Source organism: Phoxinus phoxinus (genome assembly GCF_949152265.1).
Source record: "Phoxinus phoxinus genome assembly, chromosome: 17".
Lineage (NCBI taxonomy): Eukaryota > Metazoa > Chordata > Actinopteri > Cypriniformes > Leuciscidae > Phoxinus > Phoxinus phoxinus.
This window is the reverse complement of record NC_136892.1, coordinates 23,451,020-23,465,208: the sequence shown is the minus strand read 5'-3', so window position 1 is coordinate 23,465,208 and position 14,189 is coordinate 23,451,020. Positions and strand designations below refer to the sequence as shown.

At 36.2% G+C, this 14,189-nt stretch overlaps 1 protein-coding gene across 2 annotated transcripts in view; it reads left to right on the top strand.

The window, feature by feature from the left end:
- The window catches only part of ptpra (protein tyrosine phosphatase receptor type A), a 31,819-nt gene that overhangs the window by 10,082 nt on the left and 7,548 nt on the right, over positions 1–14,189 (top strand). Inside the window, exons 2-17 of one of the 2 annotated variants that reach the window (XM_079586973.1) lie at positions 4,550–4,596; positions 4,789–4,876; positions 5,625–6,023; positions 7,374–7,458; positions 7,737–7,810; positions 8,196–8,332; positions 9,104–9,194; positions 9,368–9,444; positions 10,376–10,412; positions 10,516–10,613; positions 10,812–10,931; positions 11,772–11,938; positions 12,267–12,402; positions 12,490–12,639; positions 12,766–12,859; positions 13,638–13,714. In XM_079586973.1, the coding sequence (XP_079443099.1) occupies positions 4,576–4,596; positions 4,789–4,876; positions 5,625–6,023; positions 7,374–7,458; positions 7,737–7,810; positions 8,196–8,332; positions 9,104–9,194; positions 9,368–9,444; positions 10,376–10,412; positions 10,516–10,613; positions 10,812–10,931; positions 11,772–11,938; positions 12,267–12,402; positions 12,490–12,639; positions 12,766–12,859; positions 13,638–13,714 (1,851 nt within the window). In that variant the 5' untranslated portion in view covers positions 4,550–4,575. Of the gene's footprint in view, positions 1–4,549; positions 4,597–4,788; positions 4,877–5,624; positions 6,024–6,139; positions 6,155–7,373; positions 7,459–7,736; positions 7,811–8,195; positions 8,333–9,103; positions 9,195–9,367; positions 9,445–10,375; positions 10,413–10,515; positions 10,614–10,811; positions 10,932–11,771; positions 11,939–12,266; positions 12,403–12,489; positions 12,640–12,765; positions 12,860–13,637; positions 13,715–14,189 lie in introns of those variants that run through there. The other variant, XM_079586974.1, reaches the window with a different exon arrangement.

The following is a 14,189-nucleotide window of genomic DNA, read 5'->3' as shown; positions in this document are numbered from 1 at the left end:
GGTGAAAATCACAATCCTGATTGGTTAGAAAAGTAATATCACACCTATATTCAACAAGCTGAATGATTTGAGTTATGGCTTGTGCACGTGAAGGGATTTGACCTGCACATAATTTATCTATAAACAATCAGATTTAATTTAGCTGAAATCACTTTTCAATGCAATCAAGCGTGTGTTTTTTGCAGTGTTTTTTTCTTTCCTCATGTCGACTATTGGATGTATTGTTGCTCAAACCGTAAACCATCGCACTGGTAATGCCAAGGTCATGGGTTCGATACCCAGGGAGTGCTTAATGTTTGGGGTCTGTAAGATTTCAAAAAAAAAAAATTTATACTTTTATTCAACAAGGATGCAAAAGTGATCATTACTAATTTGAATGTTACAAATGTTTTGTTTTCTATATGAAATATATGTTGTTCTTTTTAACTTTCTATTCATTAAAGAATCCTGAACCGAAATGCATCATGGTTTCCACAAAATATTAAGCAGCTCAGCTGATTTCAACATGAATAATAATAAGAAATGATTCTTAAGCAGCAAATCAGCATAGAATGATTTCTGAAGGATCACGTGACACCGAAGACTAAAGTAATGATGCTGAAAATTCAGCTTTGCAGATCAAAGGTTTAAATTACATTGTAAAACAAACTAGAAATAGTTTTTTTTTTACAGTATTTTTGATTCCATTAATGCAGCCTTGGTGAGACTTCTCTCAAAAACATTGAAAAGTCTTTATAATGGTAGTGTAAGTTTATTCAGATAACAATGTTTCAAATGCAGCATGTAAAGCACCTTTATCTTAAAACGATCATGTTGTTCCAAACCTTTATGACTTCCTTAAACACAAAATCTCCTCAGGCAAGACATATTTTACTACATATTTTACATATGTCCTCAGGCAAGACATATATTACTCACAAGACATGTTGTGAGTAAATGATAACCATTTTAATTTTCTGTGCGAACTGTTCCTTTAACAACAAGAAGAACTGTAAAGGTCATTAAACTTTATCTCAACTTAAATCTGGTGCAACTTAACAGGAACAATTTGTGCAAGAGAGGAATGTGCAACCTCTGCGTAGTGCATTTTCATGTTCTGAAAAGCCTCTTTCACTCTGAGGTGCGATCTAATGCAATTTAGATGTAACTCTCCCTATAGGACGTAGATATTCTGCACACGCCCAAGTCTGTGTTTTGGTTTGCCTGGAGAACGTGAGACTGCTGCAGGCTCGTCCTTTAGGAACAAGCCTCTTGGTGGAGCTGGAGACGGGCCATTTGTGCACTTAAAAATAAATGATGTCAGATCTCAAAGGAAAACCCCTATTATGGGTGTCATCTATTAGAGGTGCGCCATTTCCTCTGTTACTCACCATGATGATAACCATGCCTGACTCATCAGTCCTGAAACAAGCGGATGGACAGCTTGCATATACATATTTGAGCGATTTGACTAAATGTAAAATTCTGCAATCGCTTGGCACATTTCCTAAATGCTGTTTTACTTTCCGTGATGTGTTAGTTAGGTGAGGGTGTGGCGCCTTTTGGGCTGAGTGACGGATCTGGCAGACAATCAGACAGACGGCGGAGGAAGGAAGGAAGGAAGCAATGTGCTCTCTCGGGTTTACGGCTTTCCTGCCAACTCCAGAAAGAGAGATGGGAACAGATAGAGACCGACGGTTAATGTATAGAGCGAGAGAGGAGAGACGAGACCATCTGTCCCTCCCATCTGAAGGATTTCTTGCAGGCTCAGCCAAAAACAGCTCAAATCGTTTCAGATTTGCCCTCCACCTGAAGAATGCTCAGCCATGTGCATGCTCAGCCTTTAAACAAATTGTATTTGACAACGAGCTTCTAGAATTCGTGTGGTTGGCTGTAGAATAACGGGCTTTGTGGCGAGGCTGATTTGATTAAATTGTCAGAGATGGATTTCACTGCCAGTGCATCTTCTTTGTATGGAAATGGTCAGCTGTTTGCATTACCTAACTACGAATTTCCATCCGAATTATCGCTGGAGGGACACAGATTAACATGTAGCCATTCATAGCGCAAAATGAGCCAAGGCAGCGTGACGAAGTGAAACGATATCCAACAAATAAAGACACTGTTTGGGAAAACTCGCTGCCACAATGCTACCACATTAGTGGTTGCCATCAGAATGATTTCTGAAGGATCATGTGACTCTGAAGGATCATGTGACACTGATGACTGGAGTAATGGCTGCTGAATTGTAATATTGCACAATTTTACTGTATTTTTAACCAAATGAATGCAGCCTTGGTGAGCATATTTAGACTTCTTTCAAAACATTTAAAGTCTTACCTTCTTTAAATGTTAAAGAACTTCTTTGTGACTTCTTTGCCATCTTATAGTTCATTGGGTGAGATTTTTGGAAGTTGGTTGAGATCATTGGAAGTTTCTAGTAGAGGTCTGCGCGGGACTGTTTTTTGTCTCGCCCTCGCCCACTCCTTTTAGGTTATATTCCGCACATACTAGCTCCCGCTTAAAATTCACTCTGTTCACCCGCTATTCGCTTAGAATGATTTAATTCCCGACCCAACCGATCCCGCTAAATCCCACTAATCTTACATTAAAATTCCCCTAAAGAGAGAGTGATTGGGGATAACAAATATAAAATGTTGGCTGTACAGGAATTATATTTGTTATTTTTGTCTCATGATACTTTCAACACAGTAAAAAATGTCACTGTTTCTCAGTAGCCTACATTTCTAAAGTACACCAGAGGTACCGACCTCTACCGTTATACAACAAAACTCAGGGGCCGTTTACACTGCTTTCATCTAAAAACTTTTTATGCGTTTTGGCCGTTCATTTAAAAAAACAATGGGGGCTTAAAAACGCAAACTTTTGAAAACGGGTTTTAAAGCGCACGTTTTTGAAAACGAGACCGTTATCTCTAGGTAAACTACAAAAACGCAAATTTGTAAAAACAATGACGTCAGTTTTCACTCAGACGCTCAGTCTATAGACGCGTAGTGGGTTTTTTACAATGTGACTTCACCAATTACTGGCTTGGAATGCTAGTATAGTTTTTCCGAATCTACCAAGAAAATTGCAATTGGTGCATCTCTAGACAAAACTCTTATTGTTGAGCACCGTAAGAGTTTCACACAACATGAGGGTAAGCAAATAACAATTTTAATTTGTTGGGTGAGCTATTCCCATATCGTCCCCTTGGAATTATAAGGTTCTATCTGCATTCTGACTGGTTTTGAGATATTGAGCTTTAAAGTTTTTGCATTCCATTCAACTGTGTAGAAAGAACCTTTTTATTTTCTAAATAAAAAGTTCCAAAATGTACACAACTTAAAAAACAACATCACATAATGTAAATAAGTTGTCACAGAATAAGAATATGTGAATAACTCATTTTTGACAAAAATGTCAGATAGAACCTTATAATTCCAAGGGGACGATATGTAAAGTCATCATCACAATAAATTGTGGTGTAGTTCCTGAAATTCTCATGTAAGCAGCTCAAACTGACTCTTGGTGATCCCCCGAAATCTCTTGGAGGATTACTGGGCGGAGCCTGCTGATGTTTGGATGTCAGGTGGAAGCTGATTGGACCGCGTCCGAGGAGCAGCAGTACCACGGATGCTCTTGCTTGAAGAGTGGCAGACGGGCTGGATTATTTCAGGGTCTGACCCTTCAGATAGGCACTAGGATTATCACGGTTTAGTCAGTGAGACACCATTGAGATTACAGCACGGGTTAGCGGTCAGCCCGCTACCCTCAGGCTCTTGATTATATTTTCACTCCTCACATCAAACCATCTCACAACTAAGAGCTTAATCCCCTCGGACCAAATCCGCAGGCAATCTGCTGGATGAATAGACACTTGGACGTTGTCTGTCTAGTATCTGTTGCTCTTGTCTTGATACGTGGCCATGTGCGCCCTGTTTGGCTGGATCGTGTGTAGAGTTGTAAAAAAGATGGCTATGGATATTCTTTTTTATATTTTTCAAAATTGCCACGATGCCAATCACTTTCAGTAATTTATTTCAAATAATTGTATTTGTTTTGAGAGAGAGAGAGTTTGTTTTAATTAATTTTTAGTCTGAGAGCAATGACTAATTCTCCGTCTCAATACAGAAACTGTGCGCACATTTATGAATGAATTTATTAATTATTTTTTAATTTATGAATGACATGTAATTTTATTTATGGCTGTAGGTTTGTCACAATAATAATAATAATCAGTTGTTGATACCAATCAAACTTGGTTTGATTGGTCAAACCAATCTCAAACCAATCTCAATTGGTCAAACTTCCCTATTCAATGTACATTTTGATACAAAAATTATATTATAATTGTCTTGTTTTATTATATTTTATTTTACAAATTAAATGTTAAAATGTAAAAAAAAATTATTAAAACAAAATTGTTTTGCATCATAATCTTCAAGTTTCCTCAAGTAAAAAAAAAGAAGTTAATTCCAATGTGAACTAAGTGATAAATGTATGATATTATGTTAATGTAGTTGCTGAGTTTAACGATGAATTCTCCATTTCTTTCTGTCATCTACAGGAGATCATTGTGCGAATGAGTGAGTGATGCAGGTTTCGTTTCTTCAGGTAAGTCTCTTCACTCCACCTCCATCAGAACAGCCTGAACCAAACTATGAGAATTAATTTAATTCTTGACAAGCGCAACAATCCCCATGCGGACGATGCCCCCAAAATGTCTCTATAACTTGAAACTATAGATAACTATAAGACTTGAAACATGTCATAGATTGATTTTGGCTTGTGTGTATTCTGTTTCAGGGCAGTATGGGTGTGTATCCCCTGCTCCTGCTACTCCATGTGGCCTTTGTGGCCCTCAGCACGGCCCAGACAATCCCTGACACTTCAGGTAAGGCACTTTTATGACACACAAACGCTTTGGATAACGCCATCACATTTCCTCCATTAGAAAGACAAAACTAGTTATCCTTAGAAGGCCTCTGTATTTTTTGGTGATGATGCATTTCCTGCAGAGTTGCTTTTACCCCAGATTGATCTTGGCTTGTGAGTTAAATCTTTCTGTAAGTTATTATGTCATCTTAATAAATTGTATTTAATCTGTAATCTACAATTACTCAGGAATTGCCTGGAGCATAGAGCATTTTCACACACACCTAATTGTGTTTTGTGAGATCCCAAACTTCAGTTGAACATACAATACTGTTCAGAGTTTTGGGGTCGGTAAGATTTTTTAAATGTTTTTGAGAGAAGTTCATTATGCTCACCAAGACAGCATTTATTTAATCAAAAATACAGTAATTTTGTGAATTATTATTATTATTATTATTATTACTGTTTAAAACAGAATGTTGTTTTGCTTAATTTTTTTTAAAACCACGATACACATTTTTATTTTCAGTATTCTTTAGATTAGTATAACTTTCCTTTTGTAACATTATGAATGTCTTTACTGTCACTTTTGGTCAGTTTAATGCTTTCTTACTGAATAAAAGTATGAATTTCTTTAAAATAAAGTCTTACTAACCTCAAACTTTTGAACGGAAATGTACAATTTAGCATTAATGGTCTATGAAAGTCTGTATATATATATATATTATTGAATCTGTTTTTGAAGTTTTAAAATCTCTCTTTCTCAGGTGCAGTCTTGACCACCAAACCTACAGACCCTCCTCCCACGTTACCCTTCATCGCAGTCACCCAGGCGCCCCCATCAGCCACCCCATCTATGACACCGTCCCCTGAACTTGTTGGAACAACAGTATTCAAAGACTCTGAGGGCATGGTGACGCCGGAGATTCCCACAGCCCCTCCTGTCGCCCCCCCTCCAACTGCGCTCGTCCCCACCGAAACACCACCCGCCCCATCAACCCCATCAGCCGCGTCCCCATCCCTCACCTCCGTCAAGACTGCGGTTTTGTCTACATCAGAGATCCCCACACCTGATCTGACATCCACTCAGTCCTCTTCAGTGCCGGAAACCAACACTTCATTTGCCCCTACGGATGGCACCATAGCTGACGCCAGCAAGCCTCCAGGTACCATTTAGAAGAAAATGTATCTGTTCTTTTTCCAACTATTTGTAAAGTAATGCATTTGCTCTTTCCAGTTATTTGTCATTCTAATCTATTTCTGTGTTTTTTCTTATGTAATGAAGATGATGGGCAAGGTAAGTTTCTGTTAACCATTTTATTTTGTCACTAACATTTGCTTGCATAACAAAGCCTTTTCTATAGTTTATTAGTAACCATGTATTACACAACCTGTTAGGAGTTGCTTATACACTAGCACCAGTCAATAGTTGATCAACCACACAATCGACAAGTGGTCAACCGAAATGGGTTTTTAAATAGCTATTGTCCAAATCTTAAGGAGCAGAGTGGCCGATGGTCAGTAAATCAAATAAATTGTCTGACATCACACAATAAAACTTTAAATGAAACGAACAATATTTCTGCAATATTTATTTTTATATGATAAAAAAAAAAAACAGTACAACATATTTTACATGTTAAGTAAAATAATTTGAAATAATTATATTACTATTAATCAATTTGTTATATTCTTGTATATTGTAACGTTTCAAAGTTTTTAAAACGTTTTTTAGTCTCTTATGCTCACCAAGGCTGCAATAATATTCTGAAAAAGTATTACTATTATTGTTAACTGTTTATTATTTTAATATATTTTCAAATGTAATTTATTCCTGTGATGCAAAGCTGAATTTCCAGCATCATTACTCCAGTCTTCAGTGTCACACGATCCTTCAGAAATCATTCTAATATTCGAATATGCTGATTTGGTGTTTAAGTTCAAGTTGTGTTATGCTGATTAATATTTTTTGGGAAATCCTTCATTTATTTCCTGAATTCTTTGATGAATAGAAAGTTCAAAATAACATTTATTTTGTAACATTATAAATGTAAGTCACTTTTGATTAATTTAATGCATCCATGATGAATAAAAGTATTAATTTCTTTAGAAAAAATACATACTGACCTCAACATTTTGAATGGTAGTATACTAGTATAATTACTAATATGTACTAAGTTTTCTTTTCAATGTATAGTTCACCCAAAAATGAAAATTCTTTCATCATTAATTGACTCACCTTTAAGTTGTTCCAAACTTGTATGAATTTATCTTCTGCTGAACTGTAGCCATTGACTTCCATAGTATTTTCTTCCATAATATGAAAGTCAATGGCTACCGTCAAATGTTTGGTTACCCACATTCTTCCAAATATCATATTCTGTGTAAAAACATACAGGTTTGGAGCAACTTGAGTGTGAGTAAATGATGACAGAAATTGGGTGGCTAATGTTAAAAAAAAGAGAAAAAGATTTGTAACTGCAATTCAACAGCACTTTTTTGTCCTCTAAACTCAGATGACACGGCGATCATGGCGGTGATGGTTGCCCTGTCCTCTCTGCTGGTCATTGTCTTTATCATCATCGTCCTGTACATGCTCAGGTACGTTCCAGTGTTCAGAAACTTTCAGCTGTTCATGCAGTACAAAAAGTGCTCACAGCATAGATTCCAGCTCAGAAAACAACATAAAGACAAAGTTGCAAGCAGTTAGAGCATAGAAGAACCAGCACACACATGCATAATCGTAATAGAACAGAATAGAAAAAGTGTTCAGAAAGCTCCATTCATTAGGAAACCCACAATGTCAGCAGGGGGCCATGGGGCTGAATGTCCAGTTACCATGGTAATGATTGGCTTTTTGTTTCGCTCCGTTGTGGCAGGTTTAAGAAGTACAAGCAGGCAGGGAGCCACTCCAATTCCTTCCGCCTGACCAATGGCAGAGCTGACGACACAGGTAGGAATAAGTGTGTGTGTGTGTGTGTGTGTGTGTGTGTTTCTGTGACTGTTCTTGGGAATGTTTGTCTTTTAAAGCAGCAAATATATTAAGGTTTAACAGTAAAGGACGTTTTTTGGTTTATAAGTTGGATGCACTCCTAGTGTCATCTTTTATTTTCCATCTTGATCGAGTGATTTGATTGAAACACATTTGACCTTGAATTGTACTGTGTTGCCCCCTATTGGTTGTCATGTACACAACATGGATAAAGGACAAACTGCAAGTCATTGTTAAAATATTTAATTGAAAAAAAAACTTTTTTTGTTGTTGTCGTTAACACATATTTATATTTCTTTCTCCTCCCCGTGTTGCTTTCCCGCTCCTTGCACTTCCTTTCTCACAGAACTTCAGAGTGTGCCACTATTGGCTCGCTCTCCTAGCACCAACAGGAAGTACCCGCCCCTTCTTATCGACAAGCTCGAGGAGGAGATGAACCGCAGAATGGCCGATGACAATAAACTCTTCCGGGAAGAGTTCAACGTAGGTGTACAAACACACACAGCTCTGATACAGCAATTGACCTGATTGGAAATTTCACCAACTTTGGAATAACCAATGACCCCCAAAAAAAATGGCATCTTATGCTGCGTTCGTTTGCTATCGGAATTATCGTAAATATGAGTTTTCTTAGTAAAAAATTATACATGAACTATTCACCACTTGGTCCAGCTTGGGGATAATTTTGATAAATGGTTGTCATGAATGGGACACTAAATATAATTTTGGTTTTAATACGATTTTCCCAATAAATTGACAGGAATAAACCTGGTATTTCCAAATGTGACGACTTGTAATCACGACTTTAGAAGTGGGCAGTAGGAAATTTCTGTTAACACATGAAGGCAGCATTAAATACATAAAATTTCGCAAAAAGAGTGCACTTTAGGCAGATACATTTGTGCCGATGGTAATGATGATGAAATGAACTTTTATTGTTTGACTAAATCTGAATTTTGTCTTGCGTTATGTCCATTCCTAAATATTACCCATAAATCCTCAGACCCTTACAATGTTTATTCACAGATATTATCACATAGAATAAAGTGCAAAATTCCATATTAGACAGTATACACACATAATTCCAGTTAGTGTAGATTTTTTTTTTTTTTATGTACCATATTCAGTTCCAATACAGCTGGAAGCACAAAAGAGTGCTTTAATCTTGATTATATTCCTATAACGCTGTTTAGATGGTCCCTGTCCATGCTTTCGCTCTACTTGAACTGTGTGATTGGTTTCTTTTTTCTGCAGGCATTGCCTGTATGTCCCATTCAAGCCTCATGTGATGCTGCCTCGAAGGAGGAGAATAAAGAGAAGAACAGATATGTCAACATCCTGCCCTGTAAGGCTTTCCCATAACTTATCTCTAAACCAGAGCTGATAATAAAGCATGCTTTTACCAGAACTGCCAGGCCTACAAAGGAGTTCCTTATGTGAAAATGGCTGTAATAAATGAAACATTAATGCTATGAGCCTTAATCTCCTTTCTTAATTTGATTCTCCTTTTTATCACAGACGATCATTCTAGGGTGCATTTGACCTCTCTGGAGGGTGTTCCTGACTCAGACTACATCAACGCTTCCTACATTAACGTAAGACCCCAAGCGCTAGCCTAGTCATGAGGAGGAGTGCACTGTTACTTAAATTCTAGCCAACGAGTATTTTCATGTTACTGCAGATTTTAAAACTTAATACTATTTTGTCTAAATAAATAAAATCCATAAAACATAAAATAATTTGTTTTAAATGCTATAAGTAAATTTAGGCAGTTCAATTATAATATAATTTATATAGTATTATAGTATTTATTTATCTTTTCATTTCAATTTTAGTTTTTAGTTGCTCATTACAATGTAATTTTTATTAGTTTTTGTTTTTTATTTGTTTAGCTTCAATTTATTTTAACCTTAGTCTTAGTTTTAGTAATTTTAGAACTTAAACGTATTTCATTTAGTTGCCAAGCATATATTTTTTATCTAATATTTATATTTTATTTTATTCTAATTCTATGGATTCGCAATATATCAGCCACCATATCGTATCGGCCGATATATGATTGGAATCACTTCAAAAAAGGAAAATACAGTTAAGTGCAAGATGTCCAGCACCTGTCTGTACTTTTTTCTGTAATCAGGCTCTTACAAATTATATACAAATTTGGATTTAGATTGATCTGTTATCAACTTTCAAATATAAAGAATTGGTATCAGCCAAAATGTTGATATCAGTGCATCCATAACTAATTCCATTTTCTGAAAACCGTTTAGCTCATTTTAGTTTTGGTTAAAAATAACAGCACTGAATTTAGGCATCACAACATTATAATGTATATTATGAATAATAGATTTTCATTTTGAGATTTGCTGAAGATTACAATTAACACTATTTTTAAGTTTTTAGTGTTTTTAAAGTTTGAATGAGTGTTGGATGAAAGGTCATCTAAATGTCAAAATATGGGAAATGAGCATGCATGTGTAAATCCTTAATAATAATAATTTTTTCCACTTTTGTTTTTCTTTTCAGGGATACCAGGAGAAAAACAAATTCATAGCTGCACAAGGTAAAAAAAAAAAAAAAAGTATTGGTCTCTTTCATAAATATCCAAATGCTTTACATAGCTTTTTGATTAATGATTATTAAAAAACGAAACTTTCTTATTACAGGACCAAAAGAGGAAACGGTCAATGACTTCTGGAGGATGATCTGGGAACAGAACACTGCCACCATCGTCATGGTAACCAACCTGAAAGAGAGGAAAGAGGTAAATGCCGCAAGAAATCTATTAGATGTAATCTAGTGTCAAAGAGGAGTAAGCTGATCTTTGATTTTACAGCCTCAGCTCTTATCGCGGTTTCACATAATGGATTTAGAGTGCAACTTTGAGGAAGATGGCCATTAATAAAGATGTATGATCACCGCAGTGATGATGATTATGATATACTATGCTTCATATCCGCAGTGTAAATGTGCTCAGTACTGGCCAGACCAGGGATGCTGGACCTACGGAAATATCCGCGTGTCAGTGGAGGACATGATGATTCTGGTTGACTATACTATCCGCAAGTTCTGCATTCAGCAGGTAGGACCACAAGGGTTACAATCATTACCAGTTGGTTTTTGCCATTTTGAAATTAATAGGACTGGTTAATTAAGCCAATTAAAAGAAGTGCTAGCTCCATCTTGTGTCAAAATATACCAACAATCTGTTAATGTGAGGTTTGGTCATTCTTCAATTAGTGGCAGTTTTCATAAAAAAAAAAAAAACCTTTTCAAACTATGTACATTTATCACAATGTTGAAGAAAATTGGTTAAGGCACATTTTCAGCGGGTCTTGGTCCGCTTCCAAACCGATCTCTTGTGTGGTTCGACTAAAATATGAACGCAACACAAACCAAAGACATCTAAACAAACCAAAAAAAGGACGTGATGTTACAAGATATGACCCTAAAAAGGAATGTGCAAGCATAGCTGATTCCTGAACCGGTGTTGCCCATCATAGTTCGGTACAAGGGACTAAAGGTACCGCTTTCTTTTTTGGCCCGGACCAAAAGAACCAAACTACAAGTGTAAACTTAGACTATCACTGCAACTTTACTAGCAGTCAGTTAAGTCTGAATTAGTAAAAACAAAAAGAAATGGACCATATGCGCTTGGCGTGATGGTAGTGACAGTATTTAGGACAGTGATAAACCAAAATGCCGTAGGAAAAATTGTAAAAGGTTTTGTAGATGTATTTATAGAGGGAGAATTAAAAAGATAAAAATGAAGAAATCCTGCCAAATTGAACCTTTCAGCATTTCAAAATTAGGAACAGAAAAGAAACACAATAAATGGTTCAAAGCTTTAATTGAATCTATACATTTATTTATTTATTTGTTAGGTGAATGATGAGATTGAACAACTCTTTTGTGTGTTAAGGTGGGTGATGTGTCTGGTAAGAAGCCCCAGAGGCTGGTCACACAGTTTCACTTCACCAGCTGGCCTGATTTCGGGGTTCCTTTCACTCCCATTGGAATGCTGAAGTTCCTAAAAAAGGTCAAGAACTGCAACCCACAGTATGCTGGACCCATAGTGGTTCACTGCAGGTAAGGAGCTTCATTGTCTTAAAAGCTTATGGTCAGTAAGATATAAAAAAAATAAAAAAAAATAAAAAATCATGCTTTTATTTTGCAAGGACATTGATTCTTGAATAGCATATCATCATATTAGAAGGATCATGTGACACTAAAGACTGGAGTAATGATGCATTTTAAAATATATTAAAATAGAAAACGGTTATTTTAAATTGTAATAATATTTCACAACAATACTCTGTACAGTAATGTATGTGAGCTGGAGGTTTTTGTGCGTGTTTTTTGTTGTTGAAGGTTTGTAATGTCCATTCATTAACTGATTCTCAATTGTTCATCTCAGTGCGGGTGTGGGCAGAACGGGGACCTTTATTGTGATAGACGCTATGCTGGACATGATGGGTGCAGAAAGAAAGGTCGACGTCTTTGGGTTTGTCACGCGGATCCGAGCCCAGCGCTGTCAGATGGTCCAGACTGATGTGAGCTCATAAAAAAAAACTCCCAATAAAATTACCTCAAGAAATGTATCAAGAAACTTATGTCCCGTCCTCCTCTTCTCCCTACAGATGCAGTACGTGTTTATATTCCAAGCGTTGCTGGAGCACTACCTGTACGGGGACACAGAGTTAGAGGTGACGTCTCTGGAGTCTCACCTGTCTAAACTCTACGCTCCTTTACCTGGAGCTGGCTGTGGAGGCCTGGAGGCGGAGTTTAAGGTGGCACAAACTGTTTTTTTATTTTTATTTCTTGTGTTCTGCATGTTTAGGAAACATATTGTTCTGGTACCATGTTGAAATGTTTTCTTATTTTCTGTTTTATATATCTCTCGTTCTCTCTTTTAGAAACTTACCTCCATTAAAATCCAGAATGACAAGATGAGAACGGGGAACCTGCCTGCCAACATGAAGAAGAATCGGGTTTTGCAAATCATTCCATGTGAGTTGTGTATCCATGTTTAATAACCAGACTGTGATTTGGGAGAATAACTTTGAAAATACACTATCGTTCATAAGTTAATTAATAAATTAATACTTTAATGCAGCAAGCATGCATACAAATCAAAGTGAGAGTTAAGACATTTTATAATTACGATTAAAAAAAAGATTTATATTTTATAAATTCTGTTCTTCTGAACTTTCTATTGATCAAAGAACCATGAAAAAAAAAGTATCGCCTCTTCCACAAGAATATTAAGCAGCACAACTGTTTTCAACATTGATAATAAATCAGAATTGTTTCTTGAGCATCAAATCTGCATGTTAGAATGATTTATGATGGATCATGTGACACTGAAGACTGGAGTAATGATGCTGAAAATTCAACTTATCACAGTAATAAATTACATTTTTAAAATGTATTCAAATAGAAAACAAGTTATTTTAAATGGTAATAATATTTTATAATATAACTGTTTTTACTGTATTTCTGATCAAATAAATGCAGCCATGGTGAGCATAAGAGAGTAAAGAGACTCATTTCAAAACATTAAAAAATAAATATTACTAAACATTTGAATGGTAGTGTAGTTGTTTCTAACATGCTCTCTGCAGTTTCCTAGTTTATACATTTTTATATTATCCAATTATATCATACTGTATCTTTATACTTTATCCTTTTACATGTTATACATTTGGCAGCTGCTTTTATCTAAAACAGCTTGCAGTGAATTTGAGGTGTCCATTTATCAGTATGTGCATTCCTGTGTTTCTTCTAGATGAGTTTAACAGAGTGATCATCCCTGTAAAACGAGGGGAGGAGAACACGGACTACATCAACGCTTCTTTTATAGATGTGAGTAAAACCCGTCTGACTTCAGCCAGCATTTACTCCCAACTAACCGAAACACCGCTCAGTGAACCCTGGAGGTATTGCTACAATATTCTACGCTCTATTGAGAGACCACACAGCCTGCTTTTTTTCTTTTCGGGTGTGGTTTAGAAACATTTTTTAGTTATATGGATGCCTATACTGAGATAAGCAGCCTGGGAAGGTGGCCATCGCTCTGTTCCAAGGCCTAGACACTTATTAGAAATATATGTATTTTCATTCTACACTGAAAAGGATCTGTAATAAAAACTTTATTGAAATCTGAGTGTCCTGATTTGCTACCAATGTAGACTTTTCCAAATCAATAACTTACGAAGTTCCTTGATGAATAAATCTGCTTGGTACCACCCAAAGAGTGCTGGAGATGTAAAATATGCAGTGGTGTATGAATGCTTTTAATGTACTGTTAATACAGTAATCATATAAACAACTGTTCAAA